At 42.1% G+C, this 25,211-nt stretch overlaps 1 protein-coding gene across 1 annotated transcript in view; it reads left to right on the top strand.

Annotated features, from left to right (window-relative positions):
* Nucleotides 1-25,211, top strand: part of DNAH6 (dynein axonemal heavy chain 6) — a 621,891-nt gene that overhangs the window by 231,375 nt on the left and 365,305 nt on the right. Inside the window, exons 34-37 of the mRNA XM_069743176.1 lie at nt 7,254-7,376; nt 8,979-9,161; nt 13,376-13,519; nt 14,336-14,557. Of these exons, the coding sequence (XP_069599277.1) occupies nt 7,254-7,376; nt 8,979-9,161; nt 13,376-13,519; nt 14,336-14,557 (672 nt within the window). The remainder of the gene's footprint in view (nt 1-7,253; nt 7,377-8,978; nt 9,162-13,375; nt 13,520-14,335; nt 14,558-25,211) is intronic.

Raw genomic sequence — 25,211 nt, 5'->3', positions numbered from 1 at the left:
GGGTGTGCATGAAGCATTTAGAAAGGCAGTAGAGGCTTGTAGTGTGCACTGGGCACCTGAGACTCAGCATTTGGTCATACTGTCGACTAGGGAAGTCACAGTGAAGCGGGTGGCTGTCCTGAGGGATATGCACCTACACTGCCTCCGTACAAAGCAGAAGATCATTTTGAAGAATGATGAAGCCGTTCGACGTTTGGAGCGTGAAAGGAAAGCTCTTAGTCGGCTGGGCTTAGTGGAAGACACAGTCCAAGTACCTAAAGGTCTGGTGGGGAAAGTCATCGGAAGATTTGGCAAGGTGATGCAAGAGATGGTGAATAGGTCCGGTGTTATGAGAGTGAGCATTCCGGCTGATGATGAAGCCCAGGTTGTGGGTGAAGATGGGATGGTTCCATTCCTTGTTGTTGGATCCATGGAGAGCCTTGGGAATATCCAAATGCTCCTGGGGTATCGTGTGGCATACCTGAAACAGATAGAGCAGCTAAGACTTGAGAGGGAGCAGATCAATATAGAGCTTCAAGGATTGGCAAACAGGTTGCCACCACCTTCAACTCGTGGTCTAGAGAGGCGAAGAGGTTCTCTAAAGACTGGAAGTCCTCAAGCTGAAGTTAATATAGAGGTAAAGGGAAGAGCTGCTCTCCGAAGAAAGACAATAGGAGAGATCAAGAACCGAGAGAGAACCAAAGGTGGTCAGATGGAAGAGTTAGAAGTAGTGACTCCTCAGTTAGTTCAAGGCTCAGTGACCTAAGCGGGAGATCCTATAGCAGACGAGATGACAAGGGGTCATCGTTATCAAAGGATGTGACAGAAAGGGATGACGAATGCCGACGAAAGGGTTCAATAACAGGCTCTAACTTAGAGAGACGGTTTGACTGTCAGGGACGACTGAGAGGGGTCTCTAGTCGGTATAGGACAAGTGCCAAGCCCCATGGCTTTAGGCAGAGGGGGGAGGTATGTAGCATGGCTAAAGGTTGGATAGTCGACGGGAGGTATGTATCACAGAGAAGGCTTGTCGCTGTGATGTGACCCGGAGTGTTTTCTGTAATGCACATAAAGCAATAAGGAATTGTGTAGTATATTTGGGTCCAGGTTACGGGTAGCTATGAGAGATGGGAGGGTCTGGCTACCCATATACCTCACCCCTGGGTAAGGGGCATAACCGTGCCTATCTATGTTTGTTTCAGGACCTGTGGTGATGTCAGAACCACATGTCTAATCATGTGATGGGTTTCTGGGTGTGGTTACACCTATGTAAAGAGGTGTCTGTGTAGCACATGGTGAGAGTGTTTGGAAGTCTGTCAGGGTGGACAGATTTCCATGTGTCCTGGCTGGACACTGCAGAGTGGCCTGTGTGTTGGACGGTTCCAAGTGGGGACAGACATCCTGAACAGCACACAGAGACCATATTTAGGCTGGAGAGCCTACGTGCTGGACATAGCACAGCCTGTATGCTTACAGGTCTGAGAGAGAGCGGAGCTCTACTATGGACACTGAGGACTTTTCCGTCTGATGTAAGACTGTTTATCCTTGTTTTGCTGACTTAAATGGTTTATGGAGTGAATAAACCTACATGAACGCTGAAGAGAATGTGCCTCCTGTTTCCTCCTATGCATCTGAGCGAGTGAACCCCTACAATATATATATATATGTATATATACAGTACAGACCAAAAGTTTGGACACATCCTCTCATTTAAAGATTTTTCTGTATTTTCATAACTATGAAAATTGTACATTCACTCTGAAGGCATCACAACTATGAATTAACACATGTGGAATTATATACTTAAAAAAAGTGTGAAACAACTGAAATTATGTCTTATATTCTAGGTTCTTCAAAGTAGGCACCTTTTGCTTTGATGACTGCTTTGCACACTCTTGGCATTCTCTTGATGAGCTTCAAGAGGTAGTCACCGGGAATGGTTTTCAATTCACAGGAGTACCCTGTCAGGTTCAATAAGTGGGATTTCTTGCCTTATAAATGGGGTTGGGACCATCAGTTGTGTTGTGCAGAAGTCTGATATTTGGAATTTGTATTATGGCAAGAAAAAAGCAGCTAAGTAAAGAAAAACGAGTGGCCATCATTACTTTAAGAAATGAAGGTCAGTTAGTCTGAAAAATTGGGCAAATTTTGAAAGTGTCCCCAAGTGCAGTGGCAAAAACCATCAAGCGCTACAAAGAAACTGGCTCACATGAGGACCGCCCCAGGAAAGGAAGACCAAGAGTCAACTCTGCTTTTGAGGATAAGTTTATCCTAGTCACCAGCCTCAGAAATAGCAGCTTAACAGCTGCTCAGAGTTCTAGCTGCAGATACATCTCTACAACAACTATTAAGAGGAGACTTTGTGCAGCAGGCCTTCATGGTAAAATAGCTGCTAGGAAACCACTGCTAAGGACAGGCAACAAGCAGAAGAGACTTGTTTGGCCTAAAGAACACAAGGAATGGACATTAGACCAGTGGAAATCTGTGCTTTGGTCTGATGAGTCCAAATTTGAGATCTATGGTTCCAACCACTGTCTTTGTGCATTTAGTTGGACCATCATTTATTTTTCAACAGGACAATGACCCCAAACACACCTCCAGGCTGTGTAAGGGCTATTTGACCAAGAATGAGAGTGATGAGGTGTTACGCCAGATGACCTGGCCTCCACAGTCACCAGACCTGAACCCAATCGAGATGGTTTGGGGTGAGCTGGACCGCAGAGTGAAGGCAAAAGGGCCAACAAGTGCTAAGCATCTCTGGGAACTCCTTCAAGATTGTTAGAAGACCATTCCCGGTGACTACATCTTGAAGCTCATCAAGAGAATGCCAAGAGTGTGCAAAGCAGTCATCAAGGCAAAAGGTGGCTACTTTGAAGAACCTAGAATATAAGACATAATTTCAGTTGTTTCACACTTTTTTGTTAAGTATATAATTCCACATGTGTTAATTCATAGTTTTCATGAATTCAGTGTGAATGTACAATTTTCATAGTCATGAAAATACAGAAAAATTATTAAATGAGAAGGTGTGTCCAAATGTTTTTCAGCCCATCCACTTAGTGCATGGGCAATACCAGTCTAGGATACCCACTCATTAATAATGGGAAAAAAATATTTTCTGAGGCTCTCAACTACGTCTTTTCAAAGGGATAGAGGAGTGCCTCCTTCTAATTTTTGGCATCCCTTGCACTTAATGCATATGCCTTACCAGTTTAGGAAAAAAATGCTTACCTGAGAATCCATCTTCTAGTTAAGGGAAAATTGTTTGAAACCAAAAGAGTTGGTGAGTTCTATTAGTATATGATCCAGTGCCTTTTTGTGGTCTGTCAGGTGGTCGTCTCACAGTTAGTTCTCACATTGCATACAGGATTTTAAAGTCGGGGTAGGAGTGTTTGTACAGTAAGTACAGAAGATCCTGGTCTCCTCCATATCAGGCTGAGTAGATGCGAAACGCTCCACTATATTCCCCAGCAGGGTTGATGAAATAACAGTCCTTGATGCTGCTACATTAAGCTAATCGCTTTTTTCAGTGCTTATTCAAATACATTCTTTTCTTTTATAATAATACTACCCTTATCTGCAATTCATGAAGGGCGATGTGTGGCAGTAGGTATAGCATATGACAGGCACCCAGTCAGGGATTATTGCCTTACAAACTCTAAGCCTTGCTGTTGCTTTTTTTCCATGGACTTATTGACTGATTAATGTTTTTTATGGTGATCTGTACTCAGAAATTCATCAAAGCTGCCAGTGTTACTAGCATTCCTCCAGAGTTTGTTGCTGCCATGTTCAAGAAAATATCTTTTCAGAGCCGGTTAAAATCCCTTCTATATGTAGGATGAGGTGTGGAAGTTGGAATTATGTATGACAGGCATCTAGTCAGGGATTTTTGCCTTATAAATTTTAAGCCTTGCTGCTGCTTTTTTCAGTAGACTCGTTAATGAATTCATATTTTTACGGTGTTATGTACTAAGAAATTCATCAAAGCAGGCAAAATTCACTGATTTAATGTGTCCATTCACAGTTTCTCTGTAGCATCTCTATGTAAGAGCTAGTGGTGGTGCACTTTACGCTACTGGAGCTGGAATTAGCACTTCTGAACTCTCAAGTGCTTTGCTTCCATCTGTTTCTGGGTGCATCTTTAAGTATGTTTGCAACCCAAAGTCCTTTGGGAATATTCACATTTCATGATGTCTTGAACACGTTCAAGGCACCCAGGGCCAGAGGCTGCAAAATAACCCCAAAATATCTTTGAACCTCCATCATATTTCACTGTAACTATTGTGTTCCTTTATTTGTAGGCCTCATTACATTTTCAGTAAACAGTAGAATGATGTGCTTTACCAAAAAACTATCTTTGTCTCATCTGTCCACAAGATGCCTGCTGGCCCTCTGAAAATAGTGGGAGCCGACTGCTTTCCCTCTTTAAATTGCAAGGACCTCTTGCTGGCCCTCCAAGTTTCAAACTTTACAGTATTAATGCGATAAATGGAAATTTGCCCACCTCAGATGAATATACGATATTACAGTAGCAATATACGGCTATGCAAACCATAGCAGTTTGTTGGCCCTCCAAAATAGCTTAGTTAGGGCGGGCTGCTGGCTCTCTAAAATGTGAGTGAGGGCCGCCTGATGGCCCTCTGACAGTAGTGAGAGCCACCTGCTGGCCCTTTAACAGTAGTCAGGGCTGCCTGATGGTTCTCTATAAATAGTGATGTCCACCTAATGGCCCTAAAAAATAATTGTGACTTTTGGAGTCCCTCCTTCATAAATCAATCAGGATTTATAAAAATAAAGCAGGCTGTATAGTTGTAATGAATGTGGCAATACATGAGAAGCAGGTCTATAACATTTTGGATGATGCTGATACCTATGATGGTTCAGCTCAGGGGAATGCAAAACATATGAGTATACACTAGTGATGAGCGACTATACTCGTTGCTCGAGATTTCCCAAGCATGCTCGGGGGGTCTCCGAGTATTTGTAAGTGCTCGGAGATTTAGTTTTTGCTAACGCAGCTGCATGATTTACAGCTACTAGCCAGGCTGAGTACATGTGGGGGTTGCCTGGTTGCTAGGGAATCCCCACATTTAATCAAGCTGGCTAATAGCTGTAAATCATTCAGCTGCGGCGATGAAAACTAAATCTCCAAGCCAAAAAAATACTCAGAGGGCACCCGAGCGTGCTCGGGAAATCTCGAATAACGAGTATACTCACTCATCACTAGTAGGCACCTAACTAGGTAACCCAGATTACAACTGCTGTGGCCCAGGCTAATAGTGGGCATAGGGAAACCTCAGCACTATACAAAGGCCAACACTGATATTACTACCATATGGTGATCATATAGTGGTAGATACCAGTGCTGCAGATCATATTAGAGATTACAGTACAGTTATAGATGATAACTTACAAATGACGTTCTTTCTGATGTAGTTGTTCACTTTTCCTGTCTTTTCCATTTGGCCAAGACAGGGACACCATCTTCTTCGGCCACTACTTATCTGCAGAGATTACAACAAAGACACATTTGACATCTCACATTTCCAGCATCATCCCCATCTATTCCCAACATGCACAAACTCCTCATCCTGCTGTCACCCCAATACTGAACCTTCTGCCGTATGTGTCCCTAGAACTGCTCCTGCCGTGTGGTACAATAACGGCTCCTCTTAGTGCCCCACTTAGTATTGCCTACTACTGTGCCCTTCCTAGATGATAAAATTGCCCCTTGGAAAATATGAATGCCTTGTGGAAGCATCCTAGAAAACAGTGTTCACATTTTGCCTCTAGAATGTAATAATGTCCCATGTGCACCTTTGAAGGTCACAGTACTCTGAGTGCCTCTATAACAATAATGCTTAAGTCCCCACTTAACATTTAAAGGGGTTTTCCACTACTAATTTAATCACCTTTCATTTGTTAAAACTCTTTCTAGCTAAGACATTTGTAATACACTTTTATCACCTGCCCTGCTCCCGTAAGCTCATCTGTGGGTCATATAGACTTCTGTTTTCATTCTGGCTCTGCTACTTCTGATATGGGAATTGGATGAACAGAGCATGGTACATCACTGGTTGGCGCGGGGTTATGTCTCAATGACTATCAGCTGTCTGACCACGCATGCTCAGATCAGACTTCACTCTCCACTCTGATTGATGACAACACTTTAAGGCATCAGCAGACTCAGTTGGCACCACATATGACCGTGACTCACAAGTGTTGTCCCTTCAGCTGACAAGCCCTGTGATATACTTTCTAATAACCAGCACATCACTGGGCTTGTCAGCTGATCGGACGGCACTTCAAAGCAGCATCCAAGCTGAGGGCGCTTATCTGTAACTAGCGGTGGATACTGCATTCACGGCACTTATCCTACTTCTTGGTTGCATGCAGTTTGTACACTGATGAAGGTCTGATATAGACCCGAAATATCTATATGTACAGTTTCGGACTGTAAATTAAAAATTTGTTAAATTTATTCTCAAACTGAGTGCAGATTTTTTTGCAAGTATTATTAACGGAACTGGACCCTACTTGAGCACCTTTTTCCAGTAGTTCCTTGGTTTTCCCTATTGATGCAATGGCTAAGACTCCGGTGCACTCACAGGAGATCAGAGTCCCAACGTGGCATGATGACGTCACTACTCTGGAACTCTGACCTTCCTGTGCGTGCATGCATCGGTGCCTTGCCCATTGCATTTTCCTGCTGTGGCTGAGAGTGGTAGTACAGGGATATTGTCCCTCCCTGCTCTATCTCAGAGCTTCGCAGTTAAGTGTGGCGTAGCTCCGGGTGGGCCCCTCTGAGCACCGGGCCCAGGACCACTGAACCCTCTTTACCTTCGGTAGCTACGCTATTGCCAATATGGTATTTTAAGGATGGGCGCTCAAAGCCACTTGTCATTGAATTTCTTCATCAAAATTCAAAGAAATTTGAATTCAAAGGAAAATAAGTTTCCAAAGAAAATAGTAGTAAAAATGCTCTGAGATATGTTTACGAGCCAAGCAGCGCTGCAATTTCACTGTATTCACATGACATCTCTGTGAGAGCTATTTTTATTTCCATATACTGGAATGTGTATCTGAGTAGCTTGAATCCAAAGAGCTCAATAATTAAGTAAACCCTCAGCATCCGAGCTACTGTAACAAGCATCTGTTTAATGATCTCAAAGTACATGAAATAGTCTAGCCATGCCAATAAAGGATCTTATGGGCTTTTCAGTAAGTAACAAAACCATCAATTTATCTTGTTAAGCATTTGCTTTATGTTTTAGGTCCAGGATTTGAAAGTTGCATCACCGGCTACCGTCAGCCGATGTGGAATGGTTTACATTGATCCCGAGGAGCTTAAATGGATGCCCTACGTACAAACCTGGATAGCTGGGCTCCCAGCGAAAGTATGTGACATTTGTTTGAATATATTGTATTACATTAATAAAAACATTTGAAAACTTTATAAACTTGGAACAATTCTCTGTTTTTCTTATCTTTTAAATTGGTAAATTCTCCACCAGAATTGAAAAATTGAAAAAGCTACCAGATAGCAAGTCAAATAATGAGCTAGTTATTTTACTTCTATTTTATGAAAAATAGGGCTTGTGAAAACAGCAAAATGATGCGCACAAAGCCTTCGTGGCGGTAATTGTAGTTGTACAACCCCTGGTATAATGGCTTAAATAAAAGAAAAAGTGTCCAAACAAGTGTAGAGAGCCAATTAAATAACCACATCGTAGATACATTGGATCTTTCCAAGTTTCGCTACCAGGTTCTGAATAGTAGACACAGAGATTAAATCTTTGGCCATATTTGGGTGTAAAATTTCCATTGATCTAATGGTTTAGGGAAAGCCAAAGAAGCCTCCAATATTTTTTTACTTTCCCCACACCATTGCATACAGTAAGTAGAGATTTTACACCCATACATTACCAAAGACTTAATGTCCGTATCTGCTATTCAAGATCCCAACACTTTCAGTTATTTACCTGGGGGTATATCTACAATTTGATTAAACCTTGGTACAGTGGATCATGTGAGAATCAGCAACCGGCATCAAACCTTATTAGATGGATATTCCAGTTGCAGCAAGCAGGCTGCATTCACACTTTGAGTATTTGGTATGGAATTTTTTACAGTTTCTGTAGCTTTTCTCCAGCAGACTATACAGCAGAATAAAACAGTGGGGCATATTCATCACAGCTTTTATGTCAGAAAAAATGAGTAAAAGCTTTGACATTTTGCAACCTTTGGCATTTTCACACTAGTATGACTCAGCTCAGCTGAATTGGGTGGAGTTGGGGAGGAACTGTTTTTTATATGCCAGAAATGCTACTCCAATCTCTGAATCAAGTAGCATTTTTTGGCTTTTCGCACGGAGACTCAGAGGAGGTGCTGAATTCATTAACTGTCATACACCTCTTTATGAATTTCGCGCCTCCTATTCCAGCAATGCCTTAGCAGCAGAAGCGTGCGCTACGCCAGTCTTGATGGACCGACTCCGTAGTCCGTGTGGATTCCACACCAGCAGCATGTGCAAGAGATAAAGTTAAAAACTCATCCACTTTGCTTGTGCTGTGTGTGTAAAATCCACTTGTTAAATCCCCACCAAATACGTGACGTGTGAATCTGACCTAGCTTTATAGTTTACCTATTGCTCATGCTTTATGCTTTAATTCTTTATAGTTTATTTATATATGCACAAAATATAATAAAACATTGGATATTTTTTATTTCCTTCTCAATAGACTATACTTAACTATAAAGTCATACCGAGATGGTTCTAACCTTAGAAGATAGTAGTGTATTTTTCCTATTGCTGGGCTGTTTTACAATAGTCAATTATTTTTAGGAAATCCCAAAGGAGACAGATTATTGTCATTTTATACACTATTTTTCTGTTTGCTTCCTTTATTTCTTGTATTTTTCTGCTTATAGTCACATGGCTATATTTTGCAGTGTATGTAGAAAGTACGCATGTTTTATTCATATTTTGTCATTTTCAGCTGACTGATGAAATGAAGCAGCTTCTTTTGGATTTATTTGGACGCTATGTTGAAGATGGCCTCAAATTTGTCACCAGAAAATGCACTCAAGCCATCTCACATGTGGATATCAGTAAAGTGACTACTCTCTGCTGTCTTCTTGAATCCCTGCTGCTTGGAAAAGGAGGACCTGACCTAAAAATGGTACATCTGCTAATGGCTAATCATTGCTATTACATGATATAAGTCCAGTATATATGTACAGTCTTGGCCGAAAGTGTTGGCACCCTTGAAATTGTTACACAAAAATAATTTTTTCTCACAGAAAATTATTGCAATTACCGTTACACATGTTTTGTTACAGTGGGTACGTAAAGTATTCAGACCTCTTTACATTTTACACTCTTTGTTTCATTGCAGCATTTGGTAAATTCAAAAAAGTTCATTTTTTCACATTAATGTACACTCTGCACCCCATCTTGACTGAAAAAAAAACAGAAATGTAGATTTTTTTGTAAATGTAATAAAAAAGAAAAACTGAAATACCACATGGTCATAAGTATTCAGACCCTCATTTTTAAGTCACATGCTGTCCATTTCCTTGTGAACCTCCTTGAGATGGTTCTACTTCTTCATTGGAGTCCAGCTGTGTTTAATTAAACTGATAGGACTTGATTTGGAAAGGCACACACCTATCTGTTTAAGACCTCACAGCTCACAGTGCAAGTCAGACCAAATGAGAATCATGGGGTCAAAGGAACTGGCCAAGGAACTCAGAGACAGAATTGTGGCAAGGCACAGATCTGTCCAAGGTTACAACAGAATTTGTACAGTACTCCAGGTTCCTAAGAGCACAGTGGCCTCCATAATCGTTAAATGGAAGACGTTTGGGACCACCAGAGGTTTTCCTAGCCCTGGCTGTCCAGCTAAACTGAGCAATCGTGGGAGAAGAGCCTTGGTTAGAGAGGTAAAGAAGAACCCCAAGATCACTGTGGCTGAGCTCCAGAGATGCAGTAGGGAGATGGGAGAAAGTTCCAAAAACTCAACTATTACTGCAGCCCTCCACCAGCTGGGCCTTTATGGCAGAGTGGCCTGACGGAAGCCTCTCCTCAGTGGAAGACATATGAAAAACACGAGTATTCCAGTTGTGGGGGGAGTCACAGCCTGTCAAAGTGTTTTAAGCATGCAAAAGGAAAGTCTGGTGAGGGTGCTGGAAAAAGGGAGGACTCATGACAATGCTTCTTTTTTTTAAGTAGGTACCTGAATTTAGAAGTGGTGCTTCAGTCTCTTTTTTCGGAAGGTTTTAGGATTCCGTTTGAACGTATGGCGGGTTTAATTTTCAGAACCTCCATGGTCAATTTTGAGGATGTCTCTGTTGGGCTTGGTCTCAAAACGTGAACCTAATAAGTTTAGGCTTATTCATTATTTGTCTTATCCAGCTGGTGCGCCGGTTAAAGACAACATTAATCTGAAAATGTCCTCCGTATTATATGTGTCATTTGATAAAGCGGCGAATTTAGTGAGATCAGTGTGGGGCTTTAATGGCTAAGTCAGACTATGAAGCGGTAGTTTTGAATTAAATAAACAATCGGTGTGCAGAGCTAGGTGGTGCCGGTACAGAGAAATGTGGGAAATTTTAGGTGTGAGTACGGGAGTCAGTTCCTCGTATAGGGATCGGTTGTTTTTGCATTGGCTTTGGTTGGTCATGATTTTGCTGGAGCTAGATCAGTGTCATCGGTGACGGAATTTTTGTTGAGAATTTTTTTCATAGTGACGCATAGTCATGATAGGAGGAGACCGGTTTCCTTCAGTTTGTTGGACAGGCTACTGTCTTGTTGAAGAATGGGTTATGTCTTATTTTGCATGGTTACTGTTCATGGCCACTTTTGCTTTAGCGTTTTTATGGGGCTTTTCAGATTGGTGAACTGGTTACTTACTCTAAGCAGGCACAAAGGGGGCCTGCAGGTTGGTGAGATGACTTTGATGGAGGATAGAGTGGAAGGTTTTCAGTCGTTCAAAAGACGGGTCAAGTTGGCCGGGGTATGCTGGTAGGCCTGTATGAGGTTCCAAGGCATGGGTGCTACCTAAGTAAAGTGGTTAAGGATTTCTTCGGCGATAGAGGTGGTTATCCTGGTACCTTGATGAGACATGTGAATGGTTCAGCATTATTTAACCCTTTAGCTAGAGATATTCTGTGGATGTAGGCTTGCGTTTTATTGCTTCATGAAAACCCAGTCGGATTCAAAGATATTGAGATCAGGGCTCTGTGGGACCATGTCAACACTACTAGGACACCTTGTTTTTCTTTACGCTGAAGATACTTATAAATGTCACAGGCTGTATGTTTCTGTCATTGTCATGCTACAGAATAAATTTGGAGCCAATCAGAGTATTGCCATGTTTTTTCAGCATTGAGAACACAAAGAAATGGGCAACATTGGTGTGACGCTAGTCACTAATACTCATGGTCAAAGGAAAATCCAAGGTCGGGCGCAAAGAATACTAAAACTCAAAGCACAGAGTAACACACTCCACACACAACTGGCAGAGATCAGAGGCAGAAAGCCAGCTAAATAGCCTGGGAATCATTTAGAATAGGAGACACCTGTAGGAAACCCAGCACGCCCCAGCCGTGATTGGGTGACTGGACTGTCACTCACTACACTGACAGCTCAGCACTCCCAAGTCTCAGATTGGATGGCTGAGTTGTCTATCACGATTCTGACAGCTCAGCACGCCCCTGCCCCAGATTGGACAGCTAAGTTTCCAATCATCACACTGAGAGGAGGAATCATGACATTACCCACTCTTCTTTGGGGGGCCATCGGACCCCAGGTTTCTGAGGAAACTTAGAATGAAAGGCCCTGACAAGGTGATCTGGGACAATGTAGAAAACGGTCAAAGGAGAGCAAAGAACATAAGGACAAGGTAGTAATTTCTTAAGCCCACAACGCGTTTCGACTGTAAACCGCCTTCATCAGGTGGCAATTTATAATTAAATCATGAGATGACTACTCAAGATGGAATCATGAAATTCCTGCAACAGACGCAATCTTAGGTACAAAGGCACAAATAATTTGGATGCTGGAGTGAGGGAAGGGGACAACAACTGGACTTTACGGATCTCAGGTTCCAACTCCGAGTATACCACAGAAACCACAATGCCCTTAGAGAGAATGGAGGATGGAGGTTCTGGAGAAGAAACTGAACTAAGACTACATGGTAATGCATCAGCCTTCAGATTTTTGGACCCTGGCCTGAATATTGTAGTGAAATGAAACTTAGAGAAACATAAGGTCCACCTGGCCTGTTTTGAAGTTAAATATAATAACTTAGCTAAATATAGGCTAAATTCTTATGGTCATTGACCACAGTGACTTGATGAACTGCCCCCTCCAAAAAATATCTCCATTCAAAGGCTAATTTAACAGCGATTCCCAACATCATGATTTCTTTCAGCAGACAGACATTTTCTCAAGAAAAAAGAACATGGCCGCAAACTGGCCTGCATTTGGATCCCTGAGATAAAACAGCCTCTACCCCGATCTTCAAAGCATCAAACTCCACAATGATTTGTTCTTGGAGATCGGGTTGGATTAGAACAGCAGCAGACATAAAACGTCTTTCAATTTTTCAAAAGTCCTCATAGCATCTGGTGGCAAAACCTTCAGAACTGCCCCTTTTACATGTGAGGTCAGTAAGTGGTTTAGCAATCAGCGAAAAACCCCATAATACATTTCCTATAATAGTTGGAGAATCCTAGAAAACGTTGCAAAGCTTTAAGGTTGCAAAGTTGGACCCATTGTAACATGACTTGCACCTTCCCAGGATCCCTCTCAAAGCCATCAGCCGGTAAAATGAACCCCAGGAATGAAGTTTCCTGAGCAGAAAGAATACATTTCTCAACTTTAATGAACAAAGAATTCTCCCTCAACCTTTGTAATACTACACGGACATGTCCCTGGTAAGAATCCAAATCAGGCAAATATATATATATATATATAATTTATCTTGATGATATATATATATATATATATATATATATATATATATATATATCATCAAGATAAATTACAACAAATCTCCCAATGCAATCAGAAACAATGACCCTTTCATACACTTTTGCTTACATAATTTTTATAGCCCAGACAAACTGTAAAGATGAGCTTTAGGTAATGTGGCCCCAGGGACCTGTGCACAGCGCTTAATAATCTTTTCCAAGATGGCGCTGGAGACTTCAATTGTGCATTTTCGAAATCACGTTGCACATCCGCCTTTTGTTCTGACATGTACAGTTGGCTAATAAGGACGTCAAATACGGCAGTTTTGTTATATAGATGTTCCTGTGACCTATAGGGTGAGTCATCTGGAATAAGACATTTTTTTTTTTTTTGCTTTTTTATTGTTGTCATTTTTAGGAGTACTCAAGACTTAATAGCGTTATCTGTCAGACTTTTGTCTTCTGTTATGTCTGGTCTATTGGTGGAAATCTAACAGAAAATCATTGGGATGCCTTTGATACATTTGTCAGACACCAGTTTGAAGATAACCCTGAAGCCAAGGTAAGCAGCAAAAGATGATCCTTACACCCCCACAATGATTGCAAATAGTAAGCTCAGTCATACTGGGGTTTACACCTTTATCCAGGTATATATTTTAACTTGACACTAGGTGTCAGTGTTTCATAACCTACAGAATATGTCTCTGCTAAACCCGAGCAATGGCACTACCAATTATTTAGAATTGTTCAGAATTCTATTCTCTGTGTATTTTTATGTAGTTGCAACTATTCAGTTGTGAATTTTCTGAAAAATGCAATTGCAATTGCATTCAAAGTAAACACCACTTGTCTTTAAATGTAGATATCCAAAATGTGGGTTCATTACTATTATTTTTTATTATTTCAGTCACGTACCTCTATTTTTTTTAAGTCAACGGCAAGAAAGTGATATTGCATATTATTTATAATATTCCGAAGATACATTCATTACTATTGAAAAAGCCGCAATAATTAAATGATAATTTTTTTATTAATTTTAAATGATCAATAATATACTCTGTCATATATTCACAATAGGAAGTGGTCACAGCTAGCCTTCCTTCTTGTTTTACAGTTTAGAACATGCAATTATTGATGAGTATCAGAACCTTATTAATCTCTTGATTGTCTTTATTTCACTGCATTCACACATCTGTGTATAACGGTCCGTGATTCACCCACCGGCCACGGTTGCTCCAGACCAGAAATTAACAGTCTCATAATCATGCATTTTATGAGGGCCGGCTGTCAAGTTCAGGTTAAGAGAGCCACGGACAGACTGTACCTCTCAGACTGTGACATACGGCTGTGTGATTCTGGCCTTGCTCTTGTCCTCCAGCTCCCAACCTCTGGTGACCTGTGGAGTGTCTATATGGATTATGACACAAAACGCCTGGATCCGTGGGAGAGAATTATTCCTTCCTTCAAGTATAACAGCAATGTGCCATTTTTTGAAATGCTGGTTCCAACGACTGATACAGTGCGCTATGGCTATCTTATGGAAAAGCTACTGGCTGTAAAACACTCTGTGCTGTTTACTGGCACCACAGGAGTTGGCAAGGTGGGTAGCGATATGGTTTACAATGGTTTATCAATTTTATAATGGAAATGTTGTATTCAATGACATTTTGACGTTTAGCTGCATTAAATTCTTTACAATGTGTCCTCTGGGAACTTCTTCTTAGGTTAGAGGGAATATATCATCGTGTTTTTACTCTCCTATATGAGAGCAACTTGATGTAAAGGCAGAGACCCTGATTCCAGGGATATATTTCTTATAAGGCTGCTTGCTGAAGTTTGGATAAAATCACAGATTTCTCTGCGCCACATCTAGCAGTTCTCTGGACACTGAGCTGTGTATAACCCCACTAAAACACCACTGATTGGTTGCCTTCTGCGTACACTATGCATAGGCAGAAAGCTTAGCAAATATGTCCACAGTCACATAACAAATAAACACCATAAATGGATGTGTGGGATTGAGTATTCCACATGGACAGAATAAAGGGTTTAATGCACAAAGTAACATGAATCATATAGAAATAAATGTACAAGAGAACCTGTTATATGAACCAAATATCAAATTTTATTAGTGGTTATAATACCACAAAGTTAAAAACATGTAAAAAAAAATGGAAAACCACAAGGTGGCGTCACATTCCCATATATATAGAACACTTCAAGCAAAATAACGTAATTTCATCTGAATGAATTGTCAAACCGATAATTATTGCACTACCAACAGTGGTTTATCCATACTGTATATAAAGAATGTAACAAAAATGCATTGACACTAGTCATGACATCAGATTCACACATAGAGTCACTGAAACATTATATAGCAGAGGAAAGACAACTTAGGCAAGTTAGAAACATGAATAGAAGAGGATATGCTTATGCAGGAATGCAGTGGCAGTCCCAAAAAGAACCCGATGTACTGCCTTCTTCCCCCAGTCCCAGTCCCGGGGGTACTCTTGAAGGTAGAGAGGCCCAAGTCTCCAACCTTACGGTGCGTGTATTAACCCCTGATCTCTCCCCTATCCCACCCCTTGAGGCCTGTGATAGAAATATACGGTAAACAAGATATAAGACAAAACAGGGAACACAGAAAGCAACAAACATATAAAATGTAATGCCTGCTGCAGCGCAGTAGCACACAAACTCCACCAGGGGGGTGCGGGTGAAGGAAAACAGGTACATTCGCAGAGAAATCACAGAGCAGCAGGCAGGAGCCACTAGGTGGCGAAAGAGTAGTCAGACAAAGCCAGGTCAGCAACAGAGAGGGAACAAAGTACCAGAGGTCACATCAATACACGTGGTCAAAAACAAGCCAAAGAAGTCAGAGCCAATCGGGAGCAGGAAAGCCAGAGACGCAAGACAGTCAAACATGTCAGAGGATAAGCCAAGTCAAATATCAAGGGGTCACGACACAGAGAGTGAGTACTACAATGGGTGAAGTCACAGGGGAGCACAGGAACGGGACCTAGGTGAACGGGCAGAGAACAAATCGGGGTATAATGGGGTCAGCTGCTCAAGCTAGAGATAGGAACTATAACTGACACTGCTTGCAGGTAACAGCGGACTGAAATAGTCAGACAGATCCCAAAACGAGGCAGAGACGATTAACCCCCCCATGACCATCCCGAGGAGAGAATAATCAGAAACACCCCGGACTGGATCATGACACAAACACTCACCAAAAGTAAAGAGGTGTATAGGGAAGGATAGGAATGTATCAACCAAATGTGAATAGGACAATGAGGGAAGCACCCAAATACAGCAGGCAACAATATCCAGTAGCAACAATGAACTCCTATTCAGCACAGCGTCTTCAAGGAGCTAGGAAGCAAAGCTTTCACTGTCCAAACAGAGAAGGTCTGGCCAGGTTTTATAGGAAGAGGTAATGACCTGATCAGAAGCAGATGAAAATGGAGCTGCAAGTTTCTGACCAGCATAGAAAGGGTCTCTTGAGCACCAACGGAAACAAAATTCATTTAATATGGGACACAAACACACAGGCTAAATGGAAGGTCTGCAGTTCACAATACGTAGTGATCTTCTAACCCCAGATCTCCCAGGAGGACGCAACAAACTCATGACAATTATGCTTTTTTGTTTATAGTGTTCTATATGCCGTGTGTGGGAATGTGATGCCACCTTGTAATTTCCCACTTTTTTACATGTTTTAACTATTTGTCGTATTATAAGCATTAATAAAATTTTATATTTGCTTTATTTAACCCCTTTACCCCCAAGGGTGGTTTGCACGTTAATGACCGGGCCAATTTTTACAATTCTGACCACTGTCCCTTTATGAGGTTATAACTCTGGAATGCTTCAATGGATCTTGACGATTCTGACATTGTTTTCTCGCGTGACATATTGTACTTCATGATAGTCATAAAATTTCTTCGATATAACTTGCGTTTATTTGTGAAAAAAACAGAAATTTGGGGAAAATGTTGAAAATTTTGCAATTTTCCAACTTTGAATTTTTACGCCCTTAAATCACAGAGATATGTCATGTAAAATAATAAGTAACATTTCCCACATGTTTACTTTACATCAGCACAATTTTGGAACCAAAAATTTTTTTTGTTAGGGAGTTATAAGGGTTAAAAGTTGACCAGCAATTTCTCATTTTTACAACACCATTTTGGAAAGTAGACCCCCTAAGGAACTTATCTAGCTGTGTTTTGACAGCTTTGAACCCCCAAGTGTTTCACTACAGTTTATAATGCAGAGCCGTGAAAATAAAAATAATTTTTTTTTTCACAAAAATTATTTTTTAGCCCCCAGTTTTGTATTTTCCCAAGGGTAACAGGAAAAATTCGACCCCAAAAGTTGTTATTCAATTTGTCCTGAGTACGCTGATACCCCATATATGGGGGGAACCACCGTTTGTGCGCATGGCAGAGCTCGGAAGGGAAGGAGCACCATTTGGAATGCAGACTTAGATGGATTGGTCTGCAGGCGTCATGTTGCATTTGCAAAGCCCCTGATGCACCTAAACAGTAGATACCCCCCAGAAGTGACACCATTTTGGAAACTAGACCCTCTAAGGAACTTATCTAGATGTGCTTTTATAATGCAGAGTCGTGAAAATAAAAATTAATTTTTTTCCCACAAAAATATTTTTTTAGACCCCCAAATTTTTATTTTCCCAAGTGTAACAAGAGAAATTGGACCACAATAGTTGTTGTCCAATTTGTCCTGAGTACGCTGATACCCCTTATGTGGGGAAGAACCACCGTTTGGGCGTATGGCAGAGCTCAGAAGGGAAGGAGCGCCATTTTGATTGCAGACTTAGATGGATTGGTCTGCAGGCATCACGTTGCATTTGCAGAGCCCCTGATGCACCTAAACAGTAGAAACCCCCCAGAAGTGACACCATTTTGGAAAGTAGACCCCCCTAATGAACTTATCTAGATGTGTTTTGACAGCTTTGAACCCCCAAGTGTTTCACTACAGTGTTTAACTCAGTGTTTAAGTGTTTAACGCAGAGTCGTGAAAATAAAAATTAATTTTTTTCCCACAAAAATGTTTTTTTAGACCCCCAAATTTTTATTTTCCCAAGTGTAACAAGATAAATTGGACCCCAATAGCTGTTGTCCAATTTGTCCTGACTATGCTGATACCCCATATGTTGGGGTAAACCCCTGTTTGGGCACATGGGAGAGCTTGGAAGGGAAGGACTACTATTTTACTTTTTCAACGCAGAATTGGCTGGAATTGAGATCGGACGCCATGTCGCGTTTGGAGAGCCCTGATGTGCCTAAACAGTGGAAACCCCCAATTCTAACTGAAACCCTAACCCCAACACACTCCTAACCCTAATCCCAACCATAACCCTAACCACACTCCTAACCCTGACACACCCCTAACCCGAATCCCAACTGTAAATGTAACCCCAACCCTAACTTTAGCCCCAACCCTAACTTTAGCCCCAACCCTAACCCTAACTTTAGCCCCAACCCTAACTTTAGCCCCAACCCTAACTCTAACTTTAGCCCCTAACCCTAACCCTAATCCCAACCATAACCCTAACCACACTCCTAACCCTGACACACCCCTAACCCGAATCCCAACTGTAAATGTAACCCCAACCCTAACTTTAGCCCCAACCCTAACTTTAGCCCCAACCCTAACACTAACTTTAGCCCCAACCCTAACTTTAGCCCCAACCCTAACTCTAACTTTAGCCCCAACCCTAACTTTAGCCCCAACCCTAACCCTAGCCCCAACCCTAGCCCCAGCCCTAACCCCAACCCTAGCCCCAACCCTAACCCTAGCCCTAACCCTAGCCCTAACCCTAGCCCTAACCCTAACCCTAGCCCTAACCCTAACCCTAGCCCTAATGGGAAAATGAAAATAAATACACTTTTTAATTTTTTTTATGTTTCCCTAACTAAGGGTGTGATGAAGGGGGGTTTGATTTACTTTTCTAGCGGGTTTTCTAGCGGATTTTTATGATTGGCAGCCGTCACACACTAAAAGACGCTCTTTATTGCAAAAAATATTTCTTGCATTACCACATTTTGAGACCTATAATTTTTCCATATTTTGGTCCACAGAGTTATGTGGGGTCTTGTTTTTTGTGGGACAAGTTGACGTTTTTATTGGTAACATTTTCGGGCACGTGACATTTTTTGATCGCATTTTATTCCGACTTTTGTGAGACAGAATGACCAAAAACCAGCTATTCATGCATTTCTTTTTTGGGGCGTTTATACAGTTCCGCATTTGGTAAAATGGATAAAGCAGTTTTATTCTTCGGGTTAGTACGATTACAGCGATACCTCATTTATATCATTTTTTTATGTTTTGGCGCTTTTTATGGCATCGCTTTATTCTGAAGACTGTAATTTTTTTATTTTTTCGCTATGATGCTGTATGGCAGCTTGTTTTTTGCGAGACAAGATGACGTTTTCAGCAGTACCATGGTTATTTATATCCGTCTTTTTGATCGCGTGTTATTCCATTTTTTGTTCGGCGGTATGATAAAGCGTTGTTTTTTGCCCTTTTTTTACGGTGTTCACTGAAGGGGTTAACTAGTGGGACAGTTTTATAGGTCGGGTCGTTACGGACGCGGCGATACTAAATATGTGTACTTTTATTGTTTTTTTTATTTAGAAAAAGAAATGTATTTATGGGAACAATATTTTTTTTACACATCTAAAAAATTTTTTTTTACTTTGTTCTAGGGGGGACATCACTGTATAGTGACAGATCGCTGATCTGACACTTTGCAGAGCACTGTGTCAGATCAGCGATCTGGCATGCCCTGCTGCTTAGTTACCAGAGCCTGCTCTGGACCCGGAAGTACTCCCTGCAGGACCCGGAAGTAGCCCTGTGGCCATTTTGGATCCAGGGCCTGCAGAGAGGAGACGCTCGGTACAAGGTGAGGACATCGCCTTGTACCGATAGTCTCAGGGAAGCCCCAGGCAGCCCCCTCCCTGCGCGATGCTTCCCTATACCGCCGGCACACTGCGATCATGTTTGATCGCGGTGTGACGGGGGTTAACCCCTTCATGACCTTGGGATTTTTCGTTTTTCCGTGTTCGTTTTTCACTCCCCTCTTTCCCAGAGCCATAACTTTCTTATTTTTCCATCAATTTGGCCATGTGAGGGCTTATTTTTTGCGGGACGAGTTGTACTTTTGAACAACATCATTGGTTTTAGCATGTCGTGTACTAGAAAACGGGAAAAAAATTCCAAGTGCGGTGAAATTGCAAAAAAAGTGCAATCCCACACTTGTTTTTTGTTTGGCTTTTTTGCTAGGTTCATTAAATGCTAAAACTGACCTGCCATTATGATTCTCCAGGTCAGTACGAGTTCATAGACACCTAACATGACTAGGTTATTTTTTATCTAAGTGGTGAAAAAAAATTCCAAACTTTGCTAAAAAAAAAAAAAAATTGCGCTATTTTGCGATACCCGTAGCGTCTCCATTTTTCGTGATCTGGGGTCGGTTGAGGGCTTATTTTTTGCGTGCCGAGATGACGTTTTTAATGATAGCATTTTGGTGCAGATATGTTCTTTTGATCGCCCGTTATTGCATTTTAATTCAATGTCGCGGCGACCAAAAAACGTAATTCTGGCGTTTTTAATTTTTTTTCCCGCTATGCAATCAGATTAATGCTTTTTTTAATTGATGGATTGGGCGATTCTGAGCACGGCGATACCAATTATGTGTAGATTTTATATTTTTTTATTGATTTATTTTGATTGGGGCGAAAGGGGGGTGATTTAAACTTTTATATTTTTTTTAATTTTTTTAACTTTTTTTCAACTTTTTTTTTTAACTTTTGCCATGCTTCAATAGCCTCCATGGGAGGCTAGAAGCAGGCACAAGTCGATCGCCTCTGCTACATAGCAGCGATCTGCTGATCGCTGCTATGTAGCAGAAATGGAGGTGTGCTGTGAGCGCCGACCACAGGGTGGCGCTCACAGCCACCGGCGATCAGTAACCATAGAGGTCTCAAGGACCTCTATGGTTACAATGGAGACGCATCGCTGACCTCCGATCATGTGACGGGGGTCGGCGATGACGTCATTTCCGGCCGCCCGGCCGGAAGCGGTAGTTAAATGCCGCTGTCTGCGTTTGACAGCGGCATTTAACTAGTTAATAGGTGCGGGCAGATCGCGATTCTGCCCGCGCCTATTACGGGCACATGTCAGCTGTTCAAAACAGCTGACATGTCCCCGCTTTGATGCGGGCTCACCGCGGAGCCCTGCATCAAAGCAGGGGATCTGAACTCGGACGTACTATCCCGTCCGAGGTCAGATAAGGGTTAATGTGCCAGGAGCAGTCCGTGACCACTCCTGGCACATAGTGCCGTATGTCAGCTGCGATAGTCAGCTGATACCCAGCCGCGATCGGCCGCGCTCCCCCCGTGAGCGCGGCCAATCGCGCTGGACGTACTATTCCATCCTTGGGAAATAGGGCCCACCCCACATGGACAGAATAGTACGTCCAATGTCAGAAAGGAGTTAACTGGTTATCTTAGGCCGCCGTCACACATGCGAGTTTTACGGACGTAAGAGCGCAGAATCTACGTCCGTAAAACTCGCAAAAAATACGGCACAATTATTCTCTATGCCCCTGCTTCTATTTGCCGTATTTTACTGATCAGTATTATACGGCTTTCTACGGCCGTACAAAATCGCAGCATGCTGCGTTTGTCACCGTACTGCGCAAGAAATACGCCAATGAAAGTCTATGGAAGCGTGAAAAATACGGATTACACACGGACAAGCAGTGTGACTTGCGAGAAATACGCAGCGCTGTTAGAGAGAAAAGCCGGTAATTCAGTGCGGTGTACAGTAAAATCACACTGACAGCTTACAGTAGAATAGGTAGAATAAATGTGTACACATAGAATAGGTATACATATATATATATGTCAGTGAGACACATATATGTATATATATTAATATTTATTCCAGCGCTATACAGCTTGAAAGCCGGTAATTCAATTACCGGCTTTTTCTTTCTCCTTCCTAAAACCCGACATGATTTGAGACATGGTTTACATACAGTAAACCATGTCTTCTCTCCATTTTTTTTGCAGATTCCACACTACTAATGTCAGTAGTGTGTATCTGCAAAATTTGGCCGTTCTAGCTCTTAAAATAAAGGGTTAAATGGCAGAAAAAATTGGCGTGGGCTCCCGCGCAATTTTCTCCGCCAGAGTAGTAAAGCCAGTGACTGAGGGCAGATATTAATAGCCTGGAGAGGGTCCACGGTTATTGGCCCCCTACCTGGCTAAAAATATCTGCCCCCAGCCACCCCAGAAAAGGCACATCTGGAAGATGCGCCTATTCTGGCACTTGGCCACTCTCTTCCCATTCCCGTGTAGCGGTGGGATATGGGGTAATGAAGGGTTAATGCCACCTTGCTATTGTAAGGTGACATTAAGCCTAATTAATAATGGAGAGGCGTCAATTATGACACCTATCCATTATTAATCCAATTGTAGTGAAGGGTTAAATAAAACACAAACACATTATTTAAAATTATTTTAATGAAATAAAAACAATGGTTGTTGGAGTATTTTATTCAACGCCCAATCCAGTCACTGAAGACCCTCGTTCTGTGAGTAAAAAAACACAATAAACCAACAATATACTTACCCTCCGCAGATCTGTAACGTCCAACGATGTAAATCCTTCTGAAGGGGTTAAAACATTTTGCAGCAAGGAGCTGTGCTAATGCAGGCTGCTCCTCGCTGCAAAACCCCAGGGAATGAGGCTAAAAATAGATCAATGATCTATATTTAGCTTCATTTGCGGTGAGGCGCCCTCTGCTGGCTGTTCATAGATCGTGGGAAATTACCTAGAAAGCCAGGGAGCTTGGGAGCCAGGGAGCTTTCTAGGTAATTTCCCACGATCTATGAACAGCCAGCAGAGGGCGCCTCACCGCAAATGAAGCTAAATATAGATCATTGATCTATTTTTAGCCTCATTCCCCGGGGTTTTGCAGCGAGGAGTAGCATTGCATTAGCACAGCTCCTTGCTGCAAAATGTTTTAACCCCTTCAGAAGGATTTACATCGTTGGACGTTACAGATCTGCGGAGGGTAAGTATATTGTTGGTTTATTATGTTTTTTTACTCACAGAACGAGGGTCTTCAGTGACTGGATTGGGCGTTGAATAAAATACTCCAACAACCATTGTTTTTATTTCATTAAAATAATTTTAAATAATGTGTTTGTGTTTTATTTAACCCTTCACTACAATTGGATTAATAATGGATAGGTGTCATAATTGACGCCTCTCCATTATTAATTAGGCTTAATGTCACCTTACAATAGCAAGGTGGCATTAACCCTTCATTACCCCATATCCCACCGCTACACGGGAATGGGAAGAGAGTGGCCAAGTGCCAGAATAGGCGCATCTTCCAGATGTGCCTTTTCTGGGGTGGCTGGGGGCAGATATTTTTAGCCAGGTAGGGGGCCAATAACCGTGGACCCTCTCCAGGCTATTAATATCTGCCCTCAGTCACTGGCTTTACTACTCTGGCGGAGAAAATTGCGCGGGAGCCCACGCCAATTTTTTCTGCCATTTAACCCTTTATTTTAAGAGCTAGAACGGCCAAATTTTGCAGATACACACTACTGACATTAGTAGTGTGGAATCTGCAAAAAAAATGGAGAGAAGACATGGTTTACTGTATGTAAACCATGTCTCAAATCATGTCGGGTTTTAGGAAGGAGAAAGAAAAAGCCGGTAATTGAATTACCGGCTTTCAAGCTGTATAGCGCTGGAATAAATATTAATATATATACATATATGTGTCTACTGACATATATATATATATATATATATATATATATATATATATAGACAGTATATATATATTTTCTTTTCTTTTTGGGACACATGGATCACTTCTATAGCGGTATGTTGGTTTTGCTAGCCTGCGAGAAAACCACGCAGTACGGATGCCATACGGATTACATACGGAGGATGCCATGTGCAAAAAACGCTGACACACCCTGCCTACGGAGGAGCTACGGACCACTTTTTTCGGGACTTTTCAGCGTATTACGGCCGTAATATACGGACCGTATTGTTTTACGCTGTGTGTGACGCCGGCCTTATACATTTTTATGTATATGATTCACGTAGGCAGAAAGCTGCCAATCAGTGATGGGGGGTGAGGTTGGACTACCTGGCAGCAAGTTTACTAATCTTCTAGAGATAAATTCCTCCTGATAAAGCAGCCCAGTAAGTGAAGCTTCACTTAAGCTTTAGTCACACTAAACGACTTACCAATGATCACGACCAGCGATACGACCTGGCCGTGATCGTTGGTAAGTCGTTGTGTGGTCGCTGGGGAGCTGTCACACAGACAGCTCTCTCCAGCGACCAACGATCAGGGAAAAGACTTCGGCATCGTTGAAACTGACTTCAACGATGCCGAAGTCCCCCTGCAGCACCCGGGTAACCAGGGTAAACATCGGCTTACTAAATGCAGGGCCGCGCTTAGTAACCCGATATTTACCCTGGTTACCATTGTAAAAGTAAAAAAAAAAAACACTACATACTCACATTCTGATGTCTGTCACGTCCCCCACCGGCGTCCACAGGGTTAAAACTTCTTTCGGCGAGAGCGCTGCTAATGCACGCGCTGCTGCCGAGAGCTTCCCTGCACTGACTGTGCCAGCGCCGGCAGTAACAGCGGTGACGTCACCACTGTGCTCTGCTTTACGGCCGGCGCTGACACATTAGCAGCACTCCTGCCGAAAGCAGTTTTAACCCTGTGGACGCCGTTGGACGTGACAGACATCAGAATGTGAGTATGTACTGTTTTTTTTTTTTACTTTTACAATGGTAACCAGGGTAAATATCGGGTTACTAAGCACCGCCCTGCACTTAGTAACCCGATATTTACCCTGTTTACAAGTGAACACATTGCTGGATCGCTGTCACACACGGCGATCCAGCGATGACAGCGGGTGATCAGCGACCAAAAAATGGTCCTGATCATTCCCCAACGACCAACGATCTCCCAGCAGGGGCCTGATCGTTGGTCGCTGTCACACATTACGAGATCGTTAGCGGGATCGTTGCTACGTCACCAAAAGCGTGACGTTGCAACGATATCGTTAACTATATCGTTATGTGTGACTCCCCCTTTAAATCAGTCTTTGCCTCTACATCATCCTGATCTCAGATTAAGTAGCAAAAACTTGTTGACAGATTCT

This window comes from Ranitomeya imitator, chromosome 1 (genome assembly GCF_032444005.1).
Source record: "Ranitomeya imitator isolate aRanImi1 chromosome 1, aRanImi1.pri, whole genome shotgun sequence".
Taxonomy (NCBI): Eukaryota; Metazoa; Chordata; class Amphibia; order Anura; family Dendrobatidae; genus Ranitomeya; species Ranitomeya imitator.
Note: the sequence above shows the minus strand (reverse complement) of the source record. Positions and strands in the feature narration are given on the sequence as shown.